The 27,452-nt window shown below is 41.1% G+C and overlaps 1 protein-coding gene across 1 annotated transcript in view; it reads right to left on the reverse strand.

Annotated features, from left to right (window-relative positions):
* LOC126151156 (uncharacterized) overlaps positions 1-16,909 on the reverse strand; it is an 87,440-nt gene extending 70,531 nt beyond the window's left edge. The window contains exons 1-2 of the mRNA XM_049915924.1: positions 16,903-16,909; positions 16,643-16,819 (exon numbers count right to left, since the gene is read on the reverse strand). Coding sequence (XP_049771881.1) covers positions 16,643-16,819; positions 16,903-16,909 — 184 coding nt within the window. The remainder of the gene's footprint in view (positions 1-16,642; positions 16,820-16,902) is intronic.
* Between the last annotated feature and the right edge of the window lie 10,543 nt (positions 16,910-27,452).

Consider the following 27,452-nt stretch of genomic DNA (forward strand, 5'->3'; position numbering starts at 1 on the left):
CCATTGCCAGAGAGCGCCAGATAACAGGTGTCACCATGCTTGCACAGCTATGTTGACGTAGGAAGCCCGTATGCTCACATGTGTAAAACATTAAAAAATCTTACATTAGGTCATAAAAGAAGCGACACATCAGAGGATACTCCATGAATGTCGGAATATCGTGAACCATACTGAAAGGCACTAAAGTGCATAGTTCGGCCACACTTTTCAGTGTGGTTTTTCAGGACGTAAATTTTCTTGGAGTACCAGTACTGTATTATCTCATGTTTGGTTCTTTATTATGGCATATAAAAGAAGATAAAAACGTGCACTTGAAATGCAAAATAAAACTTACATTTAGTACTGGATGGAATTGTTTGTAACCAGGAGAACAAGGACTCTTCACTCTTTATTGCCTACTGCTGTTTTATGTGACATAAAATTAAATACAGGATACATAAAAACAGAAAAAAACAAGAGACAGGCACGACAGTACACATTTCTTCAATCCTTAGGTCGTAGCACTGTTTTCTCTGTAATCTTGCAACAGCTTTAGATGCTGAGCTTTTCTGTCTGCGGAAGAATCTATTACCTCATCAAAATTCATCAAACGTTTTGCTACATGAAAAATCTAAATGCCGTCTAGTACTGAAAAAGTTATAATACAAATACTACCCAAGACTGGTGTGATTTCTCAATCTGATTATGTCTATTTTGTTACTGTCCGCTAGATGAAACAAAATAGGCCCATCTAATACTGCAGCAATTGTAACACACACCAAATAAATGAGACTGTTTGGCACAAAAGGTCATTTTTTTAGCATGATAGAACATAATTCACGAAACACCAATATCAAATGCCTATTAGACCTACTACAAGCAATAAGTTTTATGTTATGAAATAGTTTCAAATTTCATTCATACACTCGAGCTTCTCAAGCATGCGATCGAAAAGTAGTAGTACGAAATTTTTGTATAAATTTGGGATCTTTATATTCTTCCATGATTTGTGTCATGTCCCCATTCTTCTTCTTGTCATCACTAATTCTGTAACTGAAACTTCCTGGCAGATTAAAACTGTGTGCCCGACCGAGACTCGAACTCGGGACCTTTGCCTTTCGCGGGCAAGTGCTCTACCAACTGAGCTACCGAAGCACGACTCACGACCGGTACTCACAGCTTTACTTCTGCCAGTACCTCGTCTCCTACCTTCCAAACTTTACAGAAGCTCTCCTGCGAACCTTGCAGAACTAGCACTCCTGAAAGAAAGGATATTGCGGAGACATGACTTAGCCACAGCCTGGGGGATGTTTCCAGAATGAGATTTTCACTCTGCAGCGGAGTGTGCGCTGATATGAAACTTCCTGGCAGATTAAAACTGTGTGCCCGACCGAGACTCGAACTCGGGACCTTTGCCTTTCGCGGGCAAGTGCTCTACCAACTGAGCTACCGAAGCACGACTCACGACCGGTACTCACAGCTTTACTTCTGCCAGTACCTCGTCTCCTACCTTCCAAACTTTACAGAAGCTCTCCTGCGAACCTTGCAGAACTAGCACTCCTGAAAGAAAGGATATTGCGGAGACATGACTTAGCCACAGCCTGGGGGATGTTTCCAGAATGAGATTTTCACTCTGCAGCGGAGTGTGCGCTGATATGAAACTTCCTGGCAGATTAAAACTGTGTGCCCGACCGAGACTCGAACTCGGGACCTTTGCCTTTCGCGGGCAAGTGCTCTACCAACTGAGCTACCGAAGCACGACTCATGACCGGTACTCACAGCTTTACTTCTGCCAGTACCTCGTCTCCTACCTTCCAAACTTTACAGAAGCTCTCCTGCGAACCTTGCAGAACTAGCACTCCTGAAAGAAAGGATATTGCGGAGACATGGCTTAGCCACAGCCTGGGGGATGTTTCCAGAATGAGATTTTCACTCTGCAGCGGAGTGTGCGCTGATATGAAACTTCCTGGCAGATTAAAACTGTGTGCCCGACCGAGACTCGAACTCGGGACCTTTGCCTTTCGCGGGCAAGTGCTCTACCAACTGAGCTACCGAAGCACGACTCACGACCGGTACTCACAGCTTTACTTCTGCCAGTACCTCGTCTCCTACCTTCCAAACTTTACAGAAGCTCTCCTGCGAACCTTGCAGAACTAGTGAGTCGTGCTTCGGTAGCTCAGTTGGTAGAGCACTTGCCCGCGAAAGGCAAAGGTCCCAAGTTCGAGTCTCAGTCGGGCACACAGTTTTAATCTGCCAGGAAGTTTCATATCAGCGCACACTCCGCTGCAGAGTGAAAATCTCATTCTGGAAACATCCCCCAGGCTGTGGCTAAGCCATGTCTCCGCAATATCCTTTCTTTCAGGAGTGCTAGTTCTGCAAGGTTCGCAGGCGAGCTTCTGTAAAGTTTGGAAGGTAGGAGACGAGGTACTGGCAGAAGTAAAGCTGTGAGTACCGGTCGTGAGTCGTGCTTCGGTAGCTCAGTTGGTAGAGCACTTGCCCGCGAAAGGCAAAGGTCCCGAGTTCGAGTCTCGGTCGGGCACACAGTTTTAATCTGCCAGGAAGTTTCATATCAGCGCACACTCCGCTGCAGAGTGAAAATCTCATTCTGGAATTCTGTAACTATTTCTGCCAGTGTCAAAACTTATTCTCTGGTTAAAGTCACTCATCCTGCCAAAATCACTGGTTTCATTATCCCATGTTTATTCTCCGGTTAGGCATTATTAAGTGTTCGTACCACGCATTTTCTGCGCTATTCCCAGAATAGAACTTACGCGGCTGCTAGCTGAGGACTGTACAAATGGCCCTTACTAGCGTAGCAATGTGGCCAAAAATTTTCGGGCAAAATTTTATTTGCTTGGGTACACTGAGAAGATAATAGGTAATCTTTCTTACCTGTTATTCCTGTTTGTCGTTTATTTCTACTCTGGTAGTCAGAATATATGGATTTCGCTAGTAAATATAACAAAACTGATCATTCACAGCCGGCCGGTGTGGCCGAGCGGTTCTAGGCACTTCAGTCTGGAATTGCGCGACAGCTACGGTTACAGGTTCGAATCCTGCCTCAGGCATGGATGTGTGTGATGTCTTTAGGTTAGTTAGGTTTAAAAGTTCTAAGTTCTAGGGGACTGATGACCTCAGATGTTAAGTCCCATAGTGCTCAGAGCCATTTGAATCATTCACAAACACAGTCAACCATATAAACAAATAGCGATTGACCTGGTCGGGTTTATTCTGCTCAGTTCATGTAGCCCATCTCCTTTTGTCTGCAGGAAAGTTTATTACCAGATGCAACCATGATTCCCCTGGCAGAGACATCATGTACGCTATGAGCACATTCAAAAATAAACTTATGATTCATTCACAAATCAACTTAGAATGTGTTCAAAAACCAACAGGTATGTGTTTCAAAATAATATGAATAATCGATAGACCAACATGCAGTGATGCTAGGCGCTTTATGAAACAAGGTTTTTTTCCTCAAGAATATGTATTTGGCGTCCCCACTAAAATTGCTGCCCGGGGCAGATACCCTAGTTTGCCATCCCCCTCCCAACCCCTAGATCCTGCCCTGCTGCGCATGTGTGAATCTGGCAGCTTGGGCGCACCAGTAAAATTTTTCTGGGTAGCATCTGGCTGCTTGCTGCTATTGCTTGCACAACTAACATCCGCATTTATGTAGCCAAAAGTGGGAAAAGGTACTATCCATACGTGCATGCGCATGAGCCCGCTCACAACTACTCAAACGAATCTAATGTCAACTTGTGACGTCCAGCTCATTGGAGGCAATTTGTTGTTATGAAGCACTGCATTGTCTTCCTAAAGCCTTTAACACATTTTGCTGTTGGCAGAGGCTTGTATGAGCACTGTGTTTTGTTGTTGTGCATGGTGTGTTTCCTTTGCAACTTAAGCTTTATTTACATTTTTTTCTCTTGTTCATGTTTTGTTGCTGCAGTATTATTCTGCAGTAGCGGTATATAGCAATATACTTTGTTAGAGTACCGGTTCTTACCAGTCAAAATTACAAAAATTTAACTGAAAACTAAAACAATGAAAAATTCCTGTAATTCTAAAAAATTCCCAGGGTTTTCCCGGTTTTCTCCCAGATGAAAAAATTCCGGGGGTTTTCCCAGCTCTCCTTGGTCATATACATCCTGTTTATAGGTTTATTATGCTACAAGGATTCAAAGATCCTTATAAGAACTCAAGCAAAGAAGTGATTTCTGTTCCAAAAACAGAAAAACCTCTACGGGCTATGATCAGCATCACTCTAAAAAATAGCAGAAATTTACAGCAAATGCAAACAAGATACACTGCTGTTGAAAGGGGAATGAAATGTAACACAATATGACAGTTACTGTAGGAGCAACACACAGTGTTATGCTGCAGCAGTCAACGTTATTGCAGTTGAATTTTGTTATTACAATTTACAACAAGAGTTGTGAGAATGATTACATTAGACACTGCAGTTGAAAATTCATAGCAAAGTCATTAGATCATTAAAATGCACTTAATTTCAAAAAAGTAAGGTCCCCCAGTAAAAAAATAAGAAAGTTTTGGAACACAGTAAAAACAAGATAAGGAAAAGTTAATCAGGAAAAATAGTAAATATATGGAACAATCTGATAAAACACAGTCCCAAAATTGTAGATTCTTCTATCTTTTTCTGTCAGTAGCAGATAATTAAAGCTTGAACAATTCTTTAGCTGATAGCCTACAGTTTGTAACAAATGCCTTCCAAAACAAGTTTGATACAATTCATCTTCATCTTACATATCCAAAAGAAGTTCCCAGAGTTATAAACTTCCTTAAAGATAAATGTTCAGATGGTTGTGACAATATCAGTAGTAAAATAATGATATGTTGTTCACCAAAACACTGTAATATACTGACTTATTCTGGCATTGAATCCTTTGGAAGTGGCACTTTCCCAGAGAGACTTTGACACAGTTGTCATTCTACTTCCAAAAAGAAGGCAAAATATCAGTAAAGAATTACCAACCTATTTCATAACTTATAACTTCCAAGCGATAAAACAAGGATCCCAACACACTTCCCTAGGGAAAGCCTGAAGTTACATCTACTTCTGCCAATGATGATCCGTCTAAGATAACATGCTGTGTCTTCCTACCAAGAAATCCTCAGTCCTGTAACAAATTTTGTTTGATAACCCATATAATTATTCTTTTGTTAATAATTGCTGTTATGGTACCAAGTAAAATGATTTTTCAAAGTAAAAAAAAAAGCAAAATACTGCAACACTTTGATGATCTTTTACAGAAAAGAATAATTTGACTTTTGCATTTCAACCATGTCGTGGCAGGTGTCTGTGTAACTCTTGTTTGGGAGTCAAGCTGTGCAGAACAAACTTTGCACACATTTCTTTCATCTTCAAAACGTTCTTGAGAATGTCTTAATAATGGTTAGTGACATTACTCAATTGTGATTTGTGACACAACAACATAGACACAATATCGTCACATGTCCACTCGTTAACACTGCCTGCTGACAACTGACTGGTCGAAAGCATATCTGTTGTTTACATCTGCTAGTTCAACCTGTCTCTGTAGTTATTGTGCTGATATTACTTACATGCCAGGAATTAAATCATTCTCGCAACTTTCTGGGCAACAACGTACATGTTTGGAGGTCCAGGTGGCAAGCAGTGACACACTATGAAACTGTTATTACTACAGGGTGTTTATAAATAAATTTCGGGGCTTTAACGCTTTATGCCTTGTGACAAATGGTGCTCACATTGAACATTTATAAGGTTCTTGGTAAAACTGTTTGAGTTGCTCTTTCATTTGACATATCATTTATAACTATAAGTTTAATGTAATAAATATTATAAAGTGTTAAAACCCCAACATTCATTTGTAAACACACTGTATATTCAAAGATAAATGGTGGCTCTTGTAGCTATGGAGACTTAATTTTTAAGCATAAGTGCAGGCCCTCTAGCAGATTTGTAATTTATAGTGTGAGTATTCACAATGTAGTCTATGAAAGTACACATCTCAAAATTCCATAACTTCACCAACACTTTAATTATCTCACATCGTGCCCTAAAGTGATGAACATACTACCCAAGATACTTCCTATCCCTCTTAAAGTGGTGTTCCATTGCCCACACACAACGTTCTAGTCTATCCCTATGCCACACTCACTCCCAACCCTTTGCCACAGGGATAGGTATAAAATCGCTGCAACAAACCAAGGTGAAAGATCAGCCCAATAACCCAGCACCTCCGCTCCAGTCCTGTCACAGGCTTATCCTACCCCATCAGAGACCATGTCACTGGTGAAAACAGCCATCTCACATATCAACTTGGCTGCACCAACACTGCACACTTTTTATGTTGGTATGAGAACAACCCAGCTGTCCACTATCATAATGAATGCCCACTTCGAAACTGTTGCCACAAACAATGTTGACCACTGGGTCACACAACATGCAGCTGAGCACAACACACTCAATGTCAATGGCTGTTTCACAGCCCCGGCCATTTGGATCCAGCCCTCCACAACCAGCTTCTCTGAATTAAGCAGATGGGAGTTAGCCTTACAACAAATCTTTTGCTCCCATAATGTTCCTGGCCTCAACCACAGGTAATCCAATGTCCCCTCACCCTCCACCCACCACCAGCTCCCCCTTCCTCCATCCTGTCACACCCTCCCAGTTCACTTCACCGTGCCACTACCGACTAGCTCCTAGAATCATGCATGACGTGCCTGGTCTATATACCTGTCATGCCTCCCTCCCACATTTCCAGCAAGCAAACCAGTTGCCTCCCTCTGAGTTGATAGCCACCCACTGTCAACCTCTCTCCCTGCCTGCCGCTTCTTGCTCCCTTCACCCACCCCACCTGACACTACCCTCACTGCAACCAGTCTACCAGCTGAAATGCACCACTGGCACTGTGGAATGTTACTGCTGGTATTTGCTGCTGGAGTACTCATCCATGGTGTCAATTCAGTGAAAGTGAGAATGTGATCTGTCAGTTGTATGTTCATAAATGCCTTCACCTTTAAACCTTCTCTTTCCATACTTGCATCACTCCTTGAAGTTGTGGTTCTGTTATGCAGTGCCACGCACAGCTATATTAAACTTCTTTATTGCCAGATGGAAAGTGCTGTGATAATGGAAGACTATGTTTGCTACCCATTAGCTACAAAATCACCTAGCCACTTCTTTTCAAAATTATTCTGCATTTAACAGTTTCCAACATTTTCTGTATGTAAATTAAATATTCACATTTGAGCTTTTAATAACCAAACTTGTCGACAGACAGATCGTTAGTATCTCACAGTTAAGAAGTAATTAAGTAATTCCATACAATCTTCATTAGTTTTACTTTCTGGAACAATAGCCATTGTTGTCCAGACCTCCTATTCTTGACATCCATAACACACAAGGTGTAAATGGTTCCTTCCCACCAGTAAAACACCTGCCCTCTGTCGTGCCTTGTGGCCATAGTGTGATCAGATTTGTGTTCCGTATCTGTGCATGAATAAAAAATGAACGCGCAGTATGTGGTCTTTCCTCTGCCAATAATACCATAAATTATGGTTTCTAAATGGCCATCTTTCATCGGAAGTGGGATGTGTTGCTACCTTGAATAGCAATATGTATCACCACATATTCCCCAACTAGGATGAAAGATGCCATGTAGAATAATTTAAATAATTAATGACAATATTGTATAGCTTTGACTTCCCATAAATTACAATTAGTTTCACATCAAGGGCCTCTTGAGATAAGGTGTTATTCCCATTCTTTTCACAACAAATGATACAAATTCAGATATTTTCAATTTAACACTTTTTCCATTTGTGATTCCTTGGTTCATCGGATAAAAGTGTTAATCTCTTTATATCAAAATATGATAATCATTATTTCATAATTAATGTTCATTCCTAATGAGATATGCCCTCCTTGGTATCTTTGTTCTTTCACAATATCTGACACTCTACGTGTCAGTGAACACTGTTTTAAACAGAATATTACCACAGATTAATGAACAACTTTCAAAGAAAATCCTTGAGACAGTTGATCACTTTGCTTCAACTGTCATTTGTAAAGACACTGTATATTCAAAGACAAATGGTGGCTCTTGTGGCTACGGAGACTTAATTTTTAAGCATAAGTGCAAGCCCTCTAGCAGATTTGTAATTTATAGTGTGAGTATTCACAATGTAGTCTGCAAAAACCAATGACAACCATTTTCCAGTTACATATCTATTGATTATGGGCACTCATATGTAACTGCTTTGCAGCGACATAGTTCCCTTAATTTGTTTGATACACAATGTTCCAACATTTTAGTTACGATAAGGAGTTACATTTTTGCATTATCATTTACTCTACTTCTTTTACCTTTAATTCTTAGATTTGCTTTCATACATCATATACAGAAAAATGAAGATTCGAAAGAATGAACATTGACCAGGTAAATCCATATGCTTTAACTATTTTTGGAGAACAATTCTTTAAATTTCTTTACTCTTACTTTACAGTTTCCTACTTTCATAATCAATTTACTCTCATCTATTCTCATACGAGGGCTATCCACAAAGTACATTACGTTTTGGAATTAAAAATAAATAAAGTATTGGAATTTTTTTTATCATATACAGATGAAAGCCACACTTAAATACTACTTTTCTACATAGTTGCCATTTAAATTAAGGCACTTATCGTAGCAATGGACAAGCTTGGAAATTCCTTCGCTGTAAAATTCGGCCGTCTGTGCCTAATAGTTAGATCTTAACATTGCCATTACTAAAATTTTTCTTACCTCCTACCTAACTAAATCGCTGTGTTTCTAGATTTCGGTTTCAACTCCTTAGGTAAGTTGCCTAAGATTGTGTCAATTTGAGAAATTCTACTTACTGTAGTTTTAAGTGTTGTTTTATTATTAGATATGACTTTTATCCTATCCAGCTGTTTCAACTTATTTGCTTGAATTTTACTCTGTTTTGAGTGTTGTCACATCATTTGACATTGTTGTTATCTTGTGAGATGAATCATCTATCCGATCGAGCTTATTTAAAACCTTACCTAACATTTTTGTAACCATGAACCATGCCCCTAGTTACAGGTATACTAAAGTGTGAAGGGTGTGCACTCAACAACACTTAATTATTTTGAATAAATGTTTTATCCCCTTGAAACCATTATATAGTACTGCTGATAAAATTAGTCTCAATCTCAAACACTACACACAAATGCTTACAGTCCACATTACACCTCACCCAGTTTGTTATTAGATTAGATTAGATTAATACTAGTTCCATGGATCATGAATACGATATTTCGTAATGATGTGGAACGAGTCGAATTTTCCAATACATGACATAATTAGGTTAATTTAACAACATACTTAAGTTAATATAACAACTTTATTTTTTGTGTGTTTTTTTATTTTACTTTATTTTTTATTTTTATTTTTTATTTTTTAATATTTTTTTTCTTAATTTATATCTAAAAATTCCTCTATGGAGTAGAAGGAGTTGTCATTCAGAAATTCTTTTAATTTCTTCTTAAATACTTGTTGGTTATCTGTCAGACTTTTGACACTATTTGGTAAGTGACCAAAGACTTTAGTGCCAGTATAATTCACCCCTTTCTGTGCCAAAGTTAGATTTAATCTTGAATAGTGAAGATCGTCCTTTCTCCTAGTATTGTAGTTATGCACACTGCTATTACTTTTGAATTGGGTTTGGTTGTTAATAACAAATTTCATAAGAGAGTATATATACTGAGAAGCTACTGTGAATATCCCTAGATCCTTAAATAAATGTCTGCAGGATGATCTTGGGTGGACTCCAGCTATTATTCTGATTACACGCTTTTGTGCAATAAATACTTTATTCCTCAGTGATGAATTACCCCAAAATATGATGCCATATGAAAGCAATGAGTGAAAATAGGCGTAGTAAGCTAATTTACTAAGATGTTTATCACCAAAATTTGCAATGACCCTTATTGCATAAGTAGCTGAACTCAAACGTTTCAGCAGATCATCAATGTGTTTCTTCCAATTTAATCTCTCATCAATGGACATACCTAAAAATTTGGAACATTCTACCTTAGCTATATGCTTCTGATTAAGGTCTATATTTATTAATGGCGTCATACCATTCACTGAACGGAACTGTATGTACTGTGTCTTATCAAAATTCAGTGAGAGTCCGTTTACAAGGAACCACTTAGTAATTTTCTAAAAGACAGTATTGACAATTTCATCAGATAATTCTTGTTTCTCAGGTGTGATTACTATACTTGTATCATCAGCAAAGAGAACTAACTTTGCCTCTTTATGAATATAGAATGGCAAGTCATTAATATATAATAAGAACAACAAAGGACCCAAGACTGACCCTTGTGGAACCCCATTCTTGATCGTTCCCCAGTTTGAGGAATGTGCTGATCTTTGCATGTCACGAGAACTACTTATTTCAACTTTCTGCACTCTTCCAGTTAGGTATGAATTAAACCATTTGTGCACTGTCCCACTCATGCCACAATACTTGAGCTTGTCTAGCAGAATTTCATGATTTACACAATCAAAAGCCTTTGAGAGATCACAAAAAATCCCAATGGGTGGTTTTCTGTTATTCAGATCATTCAAAATTTGACTGGTGAAAGCATATATGGCATTTTCTGTTGAAAAACCTTTCTGGAAACCAAACTGACATTTTGTTAATACTTCATTTTTACAGATATGTGAAGCTACTCTTGAATACATTACTTTCTCAAAAATTTTGGATAAAGCTGTTAGAAGGGAGATTGGACGGTAATTGTTGACATCAGATCTATCCCCCTTTTTATGCAAAGGTATAACAATAGCATATTTCAGTCTATCAGGGAAAATGCCCTGTTCCAGAGAGCTATTACACAGGTGGCTGAGAATCTTACTTATCTGTTGAGAACAAGCTTTTAGTATTTTGCTGGAAATGCCATCAATTCCATGTGATTTTTTGCTTTTAAGCAAGTTTATTATTTTCTTAATTTCAGAGGGAGAAGTGGGTGAGATTTCAATTGTATCAAATTGCATAGGTATGGCCTCTTCCATTAACAGCCTAGCATCTTCTAATGAACACCTGGATCCTACTATATCCACAACATTTAGAAAATGATTATTAAAAATATTTTCAACTTCTGACTTTTTGTTCGTAAAGCTTTCATTCAATTTGATGGTAATACTGTCTTCCTCTGCTCTTGGTTGACCTGTTTCTCTTTTAATAATATTCCAAATTGTTTTAATTTTATTATCAGAGTTGCTGATTTCAGACATGATACACATACTCCTGGATTTTTTAATAACTTTTCTTAATATAACACGAAGTTTTTATAATTTTTGATAGTTTCTGGGTCACTACTCTTTCTTGCTGTCAGATACATTTCCCTTTTCCGGTTACAAGATATTTTTATACCCTTAGTAAGCCATGGTTTGTTACAAGGTTTCTTACGAGTATATTTAACTATTTTCTTGGGGAAGCAGTTTTCAAATGCATTTACAAAAATGTCATGAAATAAATTATATTTTAAATTGGCATCAGGTTCACGGTACACCTCATCCCAGTCTAACTGCTGTAGGCTTTCCCTGAAATTTGCATTTGTTAAATCGTTGACTGAACGTACTACTTTGGAGGACTGTTTAGTATTGCTGAATGGAGCTATGTCATATATTGTAACTAGCTGTGCACCATGATCAGAAAGACCATTCTCAACAGACTGAGCATTTATCTGGTTAAACTTATCTTGGTCTACAAAGAAGTTATCTATCAGTGAGCTGCTATCCTTTACCACCCGAGTAGGAAAATCAATAACGGGTGTCAAATTGAAAGAACCGAGTAATACTTCAAGGTCATTTTTCCTATTACCCTCTTTCAGAGAATCTACATTGAAGTCCCCACAAATAATAATTTGCTTCCCCCTGTCTGACAGATAGTACAACAAGGAGTCCAAATTTTTCAGAAATAGATGAAAATTTCCTGATGGGGACCTATATACAGTTACAATTATAAATGTGCCTTTATTTAATTTAAGCTCACAGGCACATGCTTCTATATGTTTCTCTACACTTTCTCTTTTATATGGGGAGAACAGTATTTAAACCGACAAACTCTGGGAGGTTTTAGGGGACATCAAAACAAATATTTTCACCTAATGTCGTTTTTTCCTATGAGGAATATTTAAACCGATGGAGGCCGTATTACGCTCTTCAGTTGTTAGAGGCTGTATTACAATCTTCAGTTGTTAGAGGTCGTATTATGCTCTTCGGTTGTAAGCAGTTGCTGTCCACCAGTGTAGTAGTGCATTGTTTCTGTTTACTAATGGAGCAATACACCTGGAGTGAGTACACTGATATGGTTGGTGCGTACTACGTATTGCACCACAACGAGCTGCACAGTGGGTTTATCAACAACAATATCCTAATCACCGTATCCTGCATCATACAACCTTTGCTGCTGTGTACCAATGTCTGCGTGAGACCAGATCATTTTAGCAGATTACCTGGACAGGGACAGCATCACACAGTATGAACACTGCAATTTGAGGAAGCTGTCTTGCAGCATGTGGAGTGGGATCCTTCAATGATGTGGAAAGCCCACATCAGGATCTTGTTCAAAGATTTAATCCTGCCACTTTTACTATTCGAATGGTATCTGAAGTGAGTGATCGTTTGACACAAAAATTTGTCTACTTTGCTTATTTTCATTTGCTTATGTCATATGGTATTATATTTTGGGGTAACTCTTCCCATTCTAAAAGGATAATTTTGGCTCAGAAATGGGCGGTTTGGGCAATAAGTGGTGTAAGTTCACGAACCTCTTGTCGACCCTTGTTCACGACTCTGGGTATTTTGACATAGGCCTCTCAATATACCGTGTGATCAAAAAGTCGGTATAAATTTGAAAACTTAATAAACCACGGAATAATGTAGATGATGTTGTTGTTGTTGTTGTTGTGGTCTTCAGTCCTGAGACTGGTTTGATGCAGCTCTCCATGTTACTCTATCCTGTACAAGCTTCTTCATCTCCCAGTACCTACTGCAGCCTACATCCTTCTGAATCTGCTTAGTGTACTCATCTCTTGATCTCCCTCTACGATTTTTACCCTCCATGCTGCCCTCCAGTATTAAATTGGTGATGCCTTGATGCCTCAGAACATGTCCTGCCAACTGATCCCTTCTTCTAGTCAAGTTGTGCCACAAAATCCTCTTCTCCCCAATTCTACTCAGTACCTCCTCATTAGTTACGTGACCTACCCATCTAATCTTTAGCATTCTTCTGTAGCACCACATTTCAAAAGCTTCTATTCCCTTCTTGTCTAAACTATTTATCGTCCATGTTTCACTTCCATACATGGCTACACTCCATACAAATACTTTCAGAAACGACTTCCTAACACTTAAATCAATACTCGATGTTAACAAATTTCTCTTCTTCAGAAACGCTTTCCTTGCCATTGCCAGTCTACATTTAATATCCTCTCTACTTCAACCTTCATCAGTTATTTTGCTCCCCAAATGGCAAAGCTCCTTTACTACTTTAAGTGTCTTATTTCCTAACCTAATTCCCTCAGCATCACCCAACTTAATTCGACTACATTCCATTATCCTTGTTTTGCTTTTGTTGATGTTCATCATATACCCTCCTTTCAAGACACTGTCCATTCCATTCAACTGCTCTTCCAAGTCCTTTGCTGTTTCTGACGGAATTACAATGTCATCGGCAAACCTCAAAGTTTTTATTTCCTCTCCATAGATATTAATACCTACTCCGAACTTTTCTTTTGTTCCCTTTACTTCTTGCTCAATATACAGATTGAATAGCATCAGGTAGAGGCTACAACCCTGTCTCACTCCCTTCCCAACCACTGCTTCCCTTTCATGTCCCTCAACTCTTATGACTGTACAAATTGTAAATAGCTTTTCACTCCCTCTACTTTACCCCTGCCACCTCCATAATTTGAAAGAGAGTATTCCAGACAACATTGTCAAAAGCTTTCTCTTACTCTTTCTTCTAAGATAAGTCATAGGGTCAGTATTGCCTCACGTGTTCCAACATTTCTACGGGATCAAAACTGATCTTCCCCGAGGTCAGCTTCTACCAGTTTTTCCATTCGTCTGTAAAGAATTTGCATTAGTATTTTGCAGCTGGGATTTATTAAACTGTAGTTAGGTAATTTTCACATCTGTCAACACCTGCTTTCTTTGGGATTGGAATGATTATATTCTTCTTTAAGTCTGAGGGAATTTCGCCTCTCATACACCTTGCTCACCAGATGGTAGAGTTTTGTCAGGACTGGCTCTCCCAAGGCCGTCAGTAGTTCTAACGGAATGTTGTCTACTCCCGGGGCCTTGTTTCGACTTAGATGTAGATAGAGAGGTAAAAATTGACACACATCCTTGGAATGACATGGGGTTTTATTAGTTCAAAACAAAACACCACATATTGCTAGACGCGTGAAAGATCTCTTGTCATTTGGTGATGATTGTGTGCTCAGCTGCCACTTTCGTCATGCTTGGCCTCCCAGGTCCCCAGACCTCAGTCCATGTGATTGTTGGATTTGCGGTTACCTGAAGTCGAAAGTGTATCGTGATCGACCTACATCTCTAGGGATGCTGAAAGACAACATCCGACGCCTATGCCTCACCATAACTCCGGACAACAGTGCTGTTCACAACAATATTCCTCGACTACAGCTATTGTTGAGGAATTATGGTGGACATATTGAGCATTTCCTGTAAAGAACATCATCTTTGCTTTGTCTTACTTTGTTATGCTAATTATTGCTATTCTGATCAGATGAAGCACCATCTGTCAGACATTTTTTGAACATTTACATTTTTTTGGTTCTAATAAAACCCCATGTCATTCCAATCATGTGTGTCAATTTGTACCTCTCTATCTACATTATTCCATGATTTATTCAGTTTTCAAATGTATACTGACTTTTTGATCACCCGGTATATATTCCTTACTGTCATTTCTTGTTAACAGTATTAGATTATTCTCAAGAATAAGCAGGTTTCACTCAGTTAATACTCAGTAGAAATCAAACCTGCATTTGGATCGGACTTCCTTAACACTTGCGCAGAAAGGTGTGCAGTATACTGGTGCATTCATTTTCAATAAGCAACTACTCAAATTCAAAACTCTTAGCAGTAATCCATGCGCTTTCAAATCAAAACTGAAGAGTTTCCTCATGGGTCACTCCTTCTATTCTGTCAAGGAGTTCCTCGAAAAATTAAGCTGATTCTTGTTGTTTTGTTGATTGCGTTTACTTCAACTTATGGATTGACTTTTTTTGGGTCCATAAATATTTTATTTTTATCTATTATTATTTTTATGTTGTAATTTCATGTACTGACACATTCCATGACCTTGGAGATTTGCTCCTCAATTTGGTCCCACAGAACTTGACATGTATGTAAAAAAAATTAAAAAAATATCAATCAAACATTCATATATAAGCTCTTAATAACCAAAGTTGTTGACTGAAAGATTGTTGGTATCCCAAACTCAAGAAGTAAGTACGTAAATAAGTAATTCCATAGAATCTTCTTTCGTTTTTCTTTTCACAACAACAGCCACTGTCACCCGGAACTCTTCTTCTGTGGCGCACATAGCACCCCAAAGTCACGATGTCAGGGCATAAATGCCTTCTTCCCACCAGTAATGCACTTTCCCTCTGTCATGTCTTGTGGATGAACTGTGCTTATGTTTGCATTTCGTATCTGAATATAAATAAAAAATGTGTGTGTGTGTTTTCTGTGTGCATTTTACTCTAGCTCAGAAAGGATTATCCCAAAAGCTAGCAAGTTTTTTTTTCTTTCCTTTCCTGTGTGCCTATCGACAACTCAATGCTTCTGCTTTTTGGTTAGCGATCTACTTTAACCCAAAGTATTTACTTTCATATTACATTAATAAATAATGAGGAAAATTAAAATGTAAAAGCAGTTTTGAAACAATTTATGTATACCACAGTCAAGAAATTACATTCCAAAATATTTAAAATGTAGTGAACTGGAATCAGTATGTTGGCATAGAATTATGTGACTGCTGAAATATATCATAAACTGAAGAAAGAATTAATAAAGAAAGGATGAAGGGGAAGGAATGTGAATAAGAGGAAGGGGAGAAATGTAAAATAAACATTGTGTTTTTGAGGATATGAGAAAGTACACTGAAGGATTACAAAGATAAGGAAAGGGCAAAATGGTGACAATAATTGCGAAGATTCTTTAGTGTCAAAGATATGCAAATTGTGTCCTAGTGATATGACACAAAAAGTGTAATGCAGCAAGTGAAACCTAAGTCTTGTCAGTCAGTTAGTGATAAGGCAGAAAAAGAGGTACAACTGGCTAATAATATGAGAATTCTGAAACATCACATCACAAATAATTATAATAAACAAAGGTGACTTCCAGAAACAGAGAGATCAGCTAGAATGTTCTTGTTTTAACTAGTTATACTTTGCATAATTAACTGAGTTTTAACTTGGAATGAAAAGCACTCTCATGGTCTTTGGACTGTCCACTTAAACTGTAGTGAATGTAATGATAAATGAAAATTTGTTCCAGACTGTAATCTGAGTCTAGTTGACCTTAAATTTGCTGAAATTGATAATTATATACGTTGGAATTACCGTCACATTTGTGTGAAGAGAAGATCTCCTGGCATTTCTTCAGATAAATCAAGAGTCCCAGAATAGCCACAATGAGTAGTGTAGTTCCACCAACAATAAATGCTATTAGGGTTGTATCACCAAAAAACCGTTGACTTCCATAATTTGAATACACTATTAAGTCAGGAGCAATTGTAGCTGAAAATAAAATATAGAGTCATTATATTATAATTCTAAAGCCTAATATGGTTAGCAAAGAGTTGAGTTTTATAACACTGTACAGGTCATTATTTGTATTAGATAAGATTAGAGGAACTCCTCATTCCATGGATCCATATTGTGGAGATCCTCATGTATTTGGTACATATCATACATACTTACATCATGTGATATTAATAAAAAAAGTACAGGAATAATAATTAGACATTTATACATACATCAGCTGAATCTGTTTTAGAAATTATTCAATGGAGTAGGAGGAGTTGGCCACAAGGACACCTTTCAGACTCCTCTTAAACTGAACTTTATTTGTAGCTATACTTTCTATAATTGCTGGCAAGACACTAAAAGTGTGTGATGACCTCGCATGTCGAAAAAGACAGCGACCAGGTGCTGACGGCGGGCAAAGGCTGTACGGATGGATCCTAAATGCTTTCTCCGAAATGGCCGACTCAAGGCTCACCAGATTGTCGGTGGCGGAGCGGCCTTTACGGAACCCACCCTGAGACGGAGCCAGAAGGCCCCGAGACTCCAGCACCCAATTTATGCGCTGGCTCACCATCCGTTCAAGCAACTTGCAAAGAACGTTGGTGAGACTAATGGGACGGTAGCTGTCCACCTCCAGAGGGTTCGTTCCAGGTTTCAAAATGGGGATGACAATACTTTCCCGCCATTGCGACGGAAACTCACCCTCGACCCAGAGACGGTTGTAAAGGTCGAGGAGGCGTCGCTTGCAGTCCACTGAAAGGTGTTTCAGCATCTGACAGTGGATGCGATCTGGCCTGGGAGCGGTATCAGGGCAAGCGGCAAGGGCACTCTGAAATTCCCACTCACTGAATGGAGCGTTGTAGGGTTCAGAAGCGTTGGTGCGAAAAGAAAGGCTCCGACGTTCCATCCGCTCTTTAATGGAGCGGAAGGCCTGGGGGTAATTCGCAGAAGCGGAACTCATTGCAAACCGCTTAGCAGAGCATTTTGCTATGACGTCGGAGTCAGTACAAACTGCTCCATTCAGTGAGAGCGCAGGGACGCTGGCAGGGGTCCGATAGCCGAAGACCCGTCGAATCTTGGCCCAGACTTGCGATGGAGTGACATGGAGTCCAATGGTGGACACATACCGCTCCCAGCACTCCTTCTTGCCTTGGTGGATAAGGAGGCGGGCCCGCGCACGCAGCCGTTTGAAGGCAATAAAGTGGTCCATGGAGGGATGTCGCTTGTGACGCTGGAGCGCCCGCCGGCGATCTTTAATCGCTTCAGCGATCTCAGGCGACCACCAAGGCACAGCCCTCCGCCGAGGGGACCCAGAAGAACGGGGAATGGCAGACTCGGCGGCAGTGACGATGCCGGCGGTGACAGATGTAACCACCGCATCAATGGCATTAGTTGAGAGAGGCGCAATAGTGGCAGTGGAGGAGAACAAGTCCCAGTCAGCCTTATTCATAGCCCATCTGCTAGGGCGCCCAGAAGAGTGACGCTGTGGTAGCGACAGAAAAATCGGAAAGTGGTCACTACCACACAGGTCGTCATGCACACTCCAGTGGACAGATGGTAAGAGGCTAGGGCTACAGATTGAAAGGTCAATGGCGGAGTAGGTGCCATGCGCCGCACTGAAGTGTGTGGAGGCACCATCATTCAAAATCGAGAGATCGAGCTGCGACAATAAATGCTCAACGGTGGCGCCTCGACCTGTTGCCACTGACCCACCCCACAGAGGGTTATGGGCGTTAAAGTCGCCCAGTAATAAGAAAGGTGGCGGCAATTGGGCTATCAGCGCAGCCAGGACATGCTGCGCGACATCACCCTCCGGTGGAAGGTAAAGACTGCAGACTGCAGACGGTAAGAGCCTGCGGCGTCCACACCCTAACAGCGACAGCCTCTAAAGGTGTTTGCACAGCGAGTCTGTCCCTCTCCAGAGTGTGAAGGACATAGATGCAGACGCCACCAGACACCCTTTCATAAGCTGCTCAGTTCTTATAATAACCCCGATAGCCACGGAGGGCGGGGGTGCGCATTGCTGGAAACCAAGTTTCCTGCAGAGCAATGCAGAGGAAAGGCTGAAGGCTGATAAGTTGGCGGAGCTCAGCTAGATGGTGGAAGAAACCGCTGCAGTTCCACTCGAGGATGGGTTTGTCCATGGCTGAGAAAGGCGTGACGGGACTGGGAAGGCAGATTACGCCGCTGGGTCACCTGCTGCCTCCGATTGAGCACCTGTGCTAGTGCTATTCATGGCGTCTCAGGGACCGGCGAGATCGAGGTCCTCAGCGGACGCCAGAATCTCCACCTTGTCCCCAGACGCAGAGCTAGAAGGTTGCGATGGGGTGGCTACCACCGCGCGTTCCTTGGGCTTAGAGTTGCTCTTCTTTGATTTCTCACGCTGCTCCTTGGGTTTAACTGGCTGGGAGGGCTTCTCCGATTCAGTCTCCGGGACTGAGGAGGATCGGGAAGCCCTTCGACCTGCAGATTGTGGGCACTTACGCCACTGTCTATCGTCAGCCTTCCCGCCGGTGGAAACCTGGGAAGGGAGGGACCCAAGGGACCCCTTGCGAGCGTGCGAAGCCGAAGAAGTTGGACACTTCTCCGGCTTAGAAGCGGGGACCGACGTCCCCGATGGGGGGGATGGTGTTGCTCCTGAGGTAGGGGGCACAGGAGCGACCCGGTGGGTAGAGCCCCCCACTGGCAAGGGGGCGAGAGGAGTTGTACCACTCATCGATCCGGCCGGAATTCGCGAAACTGATGGGGCGAGCAAAGGTGTTGTAGCAGCGGCGTAAGATGTCATTCTCACTGGATGTAATCGGTCGTATTTCCTTTTGGCCTCAGTATAAGTCAGTCGGTCCAGGGTCTTATATTCCATGATTTTGCGCTCTTTCTGGAATATTCTGCAGCCTGGCGAGCAAGGTGAATGGTGCTCCCCGCAGTTGACGCAGATGGGAGGCGGGGCACATGAAGTATTGGGATGAGATGGGTGGCCGCAATCTCGACATGTGAGGCTGGAAGTGCAGCGGGAAGACATATAGCCGAACTTCCAGCACTTGAAGCACCGCATCGGGGGAGGGATATAGGGCTTGACGTCACATCGGTAGACCATCACCTTGACCTTTTCCGGTAACGTATCACCCTCGAAGGCCAAGATGAAGGCACCGGTAGCAACCTGATTGTCCCTCGGACCCCGATGAACGCGCCGGACGAAATGAACACCTCTACGTTCTAAGTTGGCGCGCAGCTCGTCATCAGACTGCAAAAGGAGGTCCCTATGGAAAATAACACCCTGGACCATATTTAAACTCTTATGTGGAGTAATAGTAACGTTAACATCCCCCAACTTGTCACAAGCAAGTAACCTGCGTGACTGGGCGGAGGATGCCGTTTGTATCAGTACTGAGCCAGAGCGCATTTTAGACAAGCCCTCCACCTCCCCAAACTTGTCCTCTAAATGCTCGACGAAGAACTGAGGTTTTGTGGAGAGAAAAGACTCCCCATCAGCTCTTGTGCAAACTAAGAATCGGGGGCGAATAACTTACCTCCATCCTGAGACTTACGCTCTTCCCACGGCGTGGCCAGGGAGGGGAACGTTTTCGGATCGTACTTCTGAGCATTAAATTGAGCCCGAGAAGGCTTAGAGACTGCTGGCGGCTGGCCGCCAGCGAGAGATGATGTACCACGCTTCATTGCGGGTCATCCGCCCTGATGCCACCTACTCCGACCAAGGGCCCTCCCCACGGGCGCCACCCAGCCACAGCAAAGGCCACCTGGCAGGATGGCCGCTGCCGGGAGTCCTGATACCCCAGGAGGATAGGCATCTACTCCTTGGCATACGTGGGGAGTTAACGGCGCAGGCATCAGTAGAGCGATCCCTGTGTTGTCAGGGGGCTACAACCAAGAGGGTACATGGCGGCCCCACCACAACGGACTGGCTACCGTGCTGGATCTTAGGTGCAAAACTGTCCAAGGTCGTCGTCGCAGTTAAAAGAAACACTGCAGAGGGCAGCGTGGTAATCGCACCCAGGGACGTATCCTCGCCCAAGAGATCGAAAACGAGCGGGACACCATTGCAACGAAGTGAAAATTGGCTAAAGGTCTAATTGCACGACGGATACAGTGCACCATGTAAGGCGCCCTTCCCCATTTGGCTCGCTCTTCGGAATAATTTAGAAAGATGGAGGTCAAACCCGAGAGGGGACCATCACATAAGGCCAAAACATGTGAGACTCCTTTTAGTCGCCTCTTACGACAGGCAGGAATAACGCGGGCCTATTCTAACCCCCGAAACCGCAGGGGGGAACAGACAAGAAAGCATGGTCTGTTCCCCACAGTCTACCTTAATGAACGTACTTTAAAATATGTATTACATAAGGAATTATGATTCAAGTCAGAAGTATGACATCCATGTAAGCTTATAATCAAACTCTCAGCCCAGTAATATCATGTATTCTAAAAATTTAGAAAAGTCAATGTTAAGTCCAGGACATCAGACAAACTGCATGAAACAAAAAAAAAAAAAAAATAAAAACAGCTCCATTTGCAAAGTGAAGGTAGGTGAAAGTAACAAGATAGATTAACTCTTTAGAAAACAAGGATTGGTGACATTCATGTGAATGTTCCATTTTCTGTATCAGACTAAATAAACACTAGGTTAATTATACAGAAATGAGGAAAAGGTGTGTATACTTTTAACTCACAGAAGCATATACTGCAAAATGTTGGCCAGACTTACAGCAGCTTCAGAATATGATACAAGTACTATGTGTGGAGTACCTGAGTGAATCTAGTTTAAGGTGCTCATCTCTAAGGCCTTGACCACAATAATGGAGGCATGCAGAATATTTTACAGAGCTACAGGTGGGTGGGTGGGAGGGAGAGGTCCAATTTTAAATGGATATATTTACTAACAAATAAACATGACTCACTACTCAGAAAATAGGGCAAATGGGCATACTGTAGTGAAGAACAATGAGTAGGCCTTCAGTTTTAATGCACAAAAATTAGCCACATACAGAATGTCACATACAAACACACAAATGGAGCATTTGAACTCTACAAAACACATGGAGTGGAAGATTCTACACATCCATCTTCTCACAGATGGTTGTGGGCCTTGGATTTTCAGTATGGACTGTCTAATCTGTACAATTGAACAGCCAGTAGGTGATGCTGCAAGTGATCACTGTATTAAAAATCTACAGGTGCCAGTCATTGATCCATTCAGAACAAAGGCCAATATTCAGACGTGGGAATCTTCCAAGACATTGTTATTTTACAGAGAATACTGTTTTTCAATTTGACAGTTGAGATGGCTAACAAGTGTTAATTTGACACTCTGTACCTGGAGAAAAATGTTATTTGAAAATTGTATCTGTGGTGTGGCATCTGTACAAGTGTTGAAAAGCACAGAAGGGGAACAGCGTTTGGGAGGAGAGAGAGAGCCACAATGCTATTCAGTCTGTACAATGAATAAGTAGTTTAAAAAAGAAGATGAAAGGAAAACATTGAGGTTTTTGAATGAATTTTAATTTTGTGAGAGATGGAAAATCACTAGGGAGAGCAGTTAAATAAATCTTTTTAAAGAGATTATAAGATGAACTACAAAAGCAAAACAAATGTAATGGAAAGTAGTCTAATTAAATCAAGTGATTGTGAGTGAATTAGATCGTGGAATTACACACATGAAGCAAGACAGGATGCCATAAGAATATTATGCGGTATTCTTCCTTGGTTTAAACTGACTGAGGGGTTCGGTATTTTATCTAAAGATTTACAGTACAAGTTTTCTCTTACCAAATTTGTTGTACATGATCCAGAGGAGTTCATCAGTCTTCTGACTGGTTTGTTGTGGCCCATCCGGAACTACTCTCCTATCCCAACTACTTCACCTCGCAGTGTAACACACTCAATTATTTTCTGGACTACTCTGATCTCTCCCTTCTCCTAAAGTTCTTTTCTCTGTAGCTCCCCCAGGTATGATGGAAGATACTCATTGCTCTCTTAACGTGTGGCCTGTCATTTTGTCCCTTCTTGTCACTGTTTCTGTGGTGAAACTCTTCGTTTTTAATAATTTGGGCCACTGAATTTTCAACATTTCTATGTAGAACCATATCTCTAACACCTTGATTCTGTCCTTTCCTGGTTTTCCCACAATACTTAATTGACGTCTATACAATTCTGTGGTCCTTTCAAATTTACAATGCTCCCCCACCCTGACCCTCATGCCGCCCAGTCTTTTATGACTTATGAAGAAATGTTAACTGTGCCTCCAGCGTTATTTGATTGCACGTCTCCCAATACTTTGGTGACACAATAGGAGTTAGAAGGCATTGGTTATCCAATGAAGATTAAGAGTTAAACAAATTGTACCCCACGTAGATGCCTTAATATACACTTTCCACCTATCAGCTCAATACTCTTAGTTCAACAGTGAAACTACTTTTGCACTCTTAATGTTTGTTCCTTTGGTTTAATTTCACCAAAGGTTGCTTTGACTTTTTATATGCTCAATAGTCCTACCAATGACTATTTCACTTTTGATTTCTTCACATTTTTTTCTGCAGTCATTTCACTTTGGCTTTTCTGCTTTCCTATTTATTTTACACTTAAATAACTTATAATGGTGTATTTCTATCTCTTACTGCACATTTTTGTATTTCCTAACTTAACAAACAAAATTCAGTATTTCCTCTGTAACACAATGTTTCTTTACAGTCACCTTGTGCATACTTACATTTGTCTGTTCAACTTCTGTGATTATCCTTTTCAGATAAATCCCTTCCTCTTCAACTGACCTGCCTGTTGCAGTATTAATTACCACAGTATTTACTGCTTCAGAGAACTTCAAACACATACACAATTCTTCCATGTACCCCACTTCTTTTCCCACTAATAGTTCTGGACAATTCTCGTAAGCTTCAGTCTATTCTTCATCATTACTAACATCATTACTAAATTGTGATATGGCTCTATATCTGCTCCTGGGTACACCTTGCAATCCAATATCAGATTTTGCAGAAGGTCTCAAAATGATGTAATCCAGCTAAAATCTTCTCACTACTCTAAAACTTTTCGAAATATACCACCTCCTCTAGTAATTTTCGAATAGCATATTCATAATTAATAGTAAACTTGTAGAACAATTGAATCTGTGTTTTTTACTTTGTCATTCACACTGCCACGTTCATACTGTTCTACAATTCTGTCTTCTATTACATCGCCTACTACAGCATTCCAATAACTCGCAGGTATTAGATTTCCATCTTCCTTTCATAAACATTTTGTCATGTACTTTCACTCTCTTTATCAGATTGTGACATTGGCAGATATACCTGAACCAATAGTGGTTTTTTCCCCTGTCAATTCTGATGATCATAATCTTATTACTGAACTGCCCACTGTATTTACCTGCACAGATCCACACCCAAATCTGGGTAAGCAGTTGTAATGTGCATCACAAAAGTCAGCAGACACAGCTAGAAGTTCAACAACAGCCAGAGGCTGTCACTCATGGATGCTCAAAGAGCCTCTCATCTGTGCACCCTACTGGCCAGCTAACAGCTTTTGGAGACAGGACTGGCCAGCTCTGTCATGTTTGCCTTGATGTGTGTGTTACCTCACTGTTATTGTGCACCTCTCCATTGCTAGTGTATCTATTGTAACAAGCTGTGTCTAGGCGTAATAAAGGTCATTGTGTCTGTCACCACATAGTGTGCTCTTGTGGGATTAGAACATACAATGACTCATTTGATTTTAGCCAAGGAAATCTTTGGAATTATCTGATGGCCTCTGCTTCTTGGCTTCAGATTTCTGCCATGAATTATTACAAATTATTCCATGAAAATTGACATTGAAACTATTTGACAACATATTAGTTGGAAAGATATTTGCTATGACTACAGGGAATGACAGCATCTGAACAGAAGTTTTGCATAACGGCTTACCACACAGATCAGTAGTCACTTCCCTCTTGTTTCATTTAAATGAATGTGATATTTCTCCAATACAGCCCATATATATTGGCTATGCAGATGACTGGTCAACATCTTCTGATCTAGCCATATTCAGCCAATACTTCCAAAAAAGTAGGTTAAAACCTAATGTAAGCAAAACTTACGTTGCACGTTTTCAACTGTCTAACAGACTGTATCTCTCAAAATGGGCATCAAGGGTTCTGTGTGCCAGAGTATCATAACATGCACCCAAAATACCTTGGGACAGACACTTCCTTTTAAGTAGCACTTAACACCAACACCTGGAAAGCTCAGAAGCACATACAACATTCTGCACAAGCTCTGTGGTCTAGTCGGGCAGTGTCAGCAAACACTCTTCAGTCAATAGCACAGTACATCTACTGTGTGCCCATTTAGTGGAATAGTATGTATGTGAAAAAGATGTATGTACATCTTAACTGATCCGCATCCACTGTCAGTAGGTCTGTACAATATATTTCCACACATTAGTTACCTATCTCAGGTCACATTCCACATCATTACGTAAGGTGAAAAAGTGCTCTACTACACACATATCAGAATCCTTATCATGGCTGGGTTTCTTCCTGAAAATGAATTCAATGCCACCGATAAACAGAAATGCAATCAGCAACAAAAGTGTTCTCAGCCATGCCTGAAACTGTCTTGCACCCACAAGAAAATCCACGGACTTGACAAGCCCTGAGAAATTTGTGGATTTGAATGGTGCACGGAAGATGTGTAAACACGTTCCACAAGCGAGGTAAATCTTCATTACCATCTTGGGACTGTGGTGTGTGATGGCAGATAGTAGCTCATGTGTTATGAACATGCCCCCACAAGCGCCTACAAGGGTCGTTTTGAAGAATTTCTGACAGTGATGATTAATGTGATGAACTACATAACAGAGCTACAGGTGTGAGTAATCTGTAAAGCACAAATAAAGAAGTAATTAGTCATCTCATGTCAAATCTTTTCATTTACAGAGTAACCCTCTGAAATTACACCTACTGCCATTTGTGTCCTATTACATTTGAGAACTGTGTCGGAATGTAGTAGTTTGTATATGTATCATTTGGTTGAAAATCTGTTAACATATGCCTTAAATAAATTCGTTATTTCATCTTTTTCTCATATTTACCTTCCCTTACGTAGATTGAAATGGGGGATTAATCCAGAATGTTTCGCCAATGGCGACTTCATTGTGAACTGTAAATAAATTTCATTTGTTGTTTTTGCTGAAGCTAGTTAAGTACCTTCATTCTTTGTCCACTCTGAACAGTAGTGTCTCCAACGTCGAGGTACACCCTTAAAAAATCTCCTCTTTATCTCATCAGGCACTCCTCAAAATATAAATAAAGGTATATCAATAACTATCATCGACACTCAGATCTTATCTAAAATGTAAAAAGAAGTTCTGATTTACAGCACACACAGACAAAAATGAAGAAAAGGTGACAAATGCCTTAGATACAGAGTTCGCTTCATTTAACAAAAAAAAGTGAGGCATTGCAGAGAATATTACACACGAATTACGTCAACCAGAATAGTGCTTGGCCACATGCAGCAATGTCTTCTCATTTATGTGTAAATAACCTTGCAGCATGAGACAGCCATTGCAGTGAGGAGTAAGACTGGTATCAGTGCGTCAACTGCTACGTTCTCTTTCCTAAAACTTTCTTGAAACCTTCGTTCCTCTGGATCCCAGGACACGTTGATATCTGTGGAAATGAGGCGGCCGATATAGCGGCCAAGGCAGCAGTCTCTCTTCTTCAGCCTGATATTCGCATGATTCCCTTCGCCGATCTACGGAGTGTTTTATGTGGTCGTGTTGCTCTTTTATGGCACGCACATTGGTCGACACTTCCCCATAATAAATTGCGGGACGTGAAAGCTCTTCCCTGTGCTTGGATCTCTTCCTCCCGAACGCGTCGTCGGGAGGAGGTAATTTTAACTAGACTCCGGATAGGGCACTGTCCTTTTAGCCATCGGCATCTTTTAAGTGGTGATCCTCCCCCACTCTGTCCCCACTGCTCTCAGCTGTGGACAGTAAGACACCTTTTACTTGAGTGCCCCTATTTTACTCCGTTACGCGTCCGTCTACAGCTGTCGCCTGATATATCTTCCATTTTAGCAGACGACACGCGCTCAGCCGATCGCGTTCTCGAGTTTATTAGTGCCAGTGAGATGACGTCTGTCCTTTGAAGCTCTTTTTGGGGACAAACAACCCCCCCTTTTATAGTGGTTTTTTAAGCTTTCCTTCTGTTTTTGGTTTCCCCTACTTTTTTGAGTTTTACTCCCGTTGCTGCTGGTTTCCAGCAGCAGAAAACCGAGGTCGCCACAAACGGATCTGGTTCCGGTGTCGCTTGACAGTGCCGGAGGGACCAGAAGTGACAAATAAGGTATCGCCATTCTGGCGAAGAATGCGCCAGCGTTGCCTGCCAGAGAAAACGTGATAGAACACCAAATCGTGTGACGCCGAGCCAGAACGGGGCGGAGCAGGGGGGAGCGCGTGGCGGCGGTGCAGTAGCTGCAGGTGCGACCGATGGCCGTGGCCATGTACCAATTCCGCTGGGGAACGGGTGCCGCGTGGCTGAGAGAGATAGGAAGCAAGCAAAGTCCAGAGAGTGCGTTGCACGCAACTTGCTCACCTGCGACTTAAGCGT

The sequence above is a fragment of the Schistocerca cancellata genome, chromosome 2 (assembly GCF_023864275.1).
Source record: "Schistocerca cancellata isolate TAMUIC-IGC-003103 chromosome 2, iqSchCanc2.1, whole genome shotgun sequence".
NCBI lineage: Eukaryota > Metazoa > Arthropoda > Insecta > Orthoptera > Acrididae > Schistocerca > Schistocerca cancellata.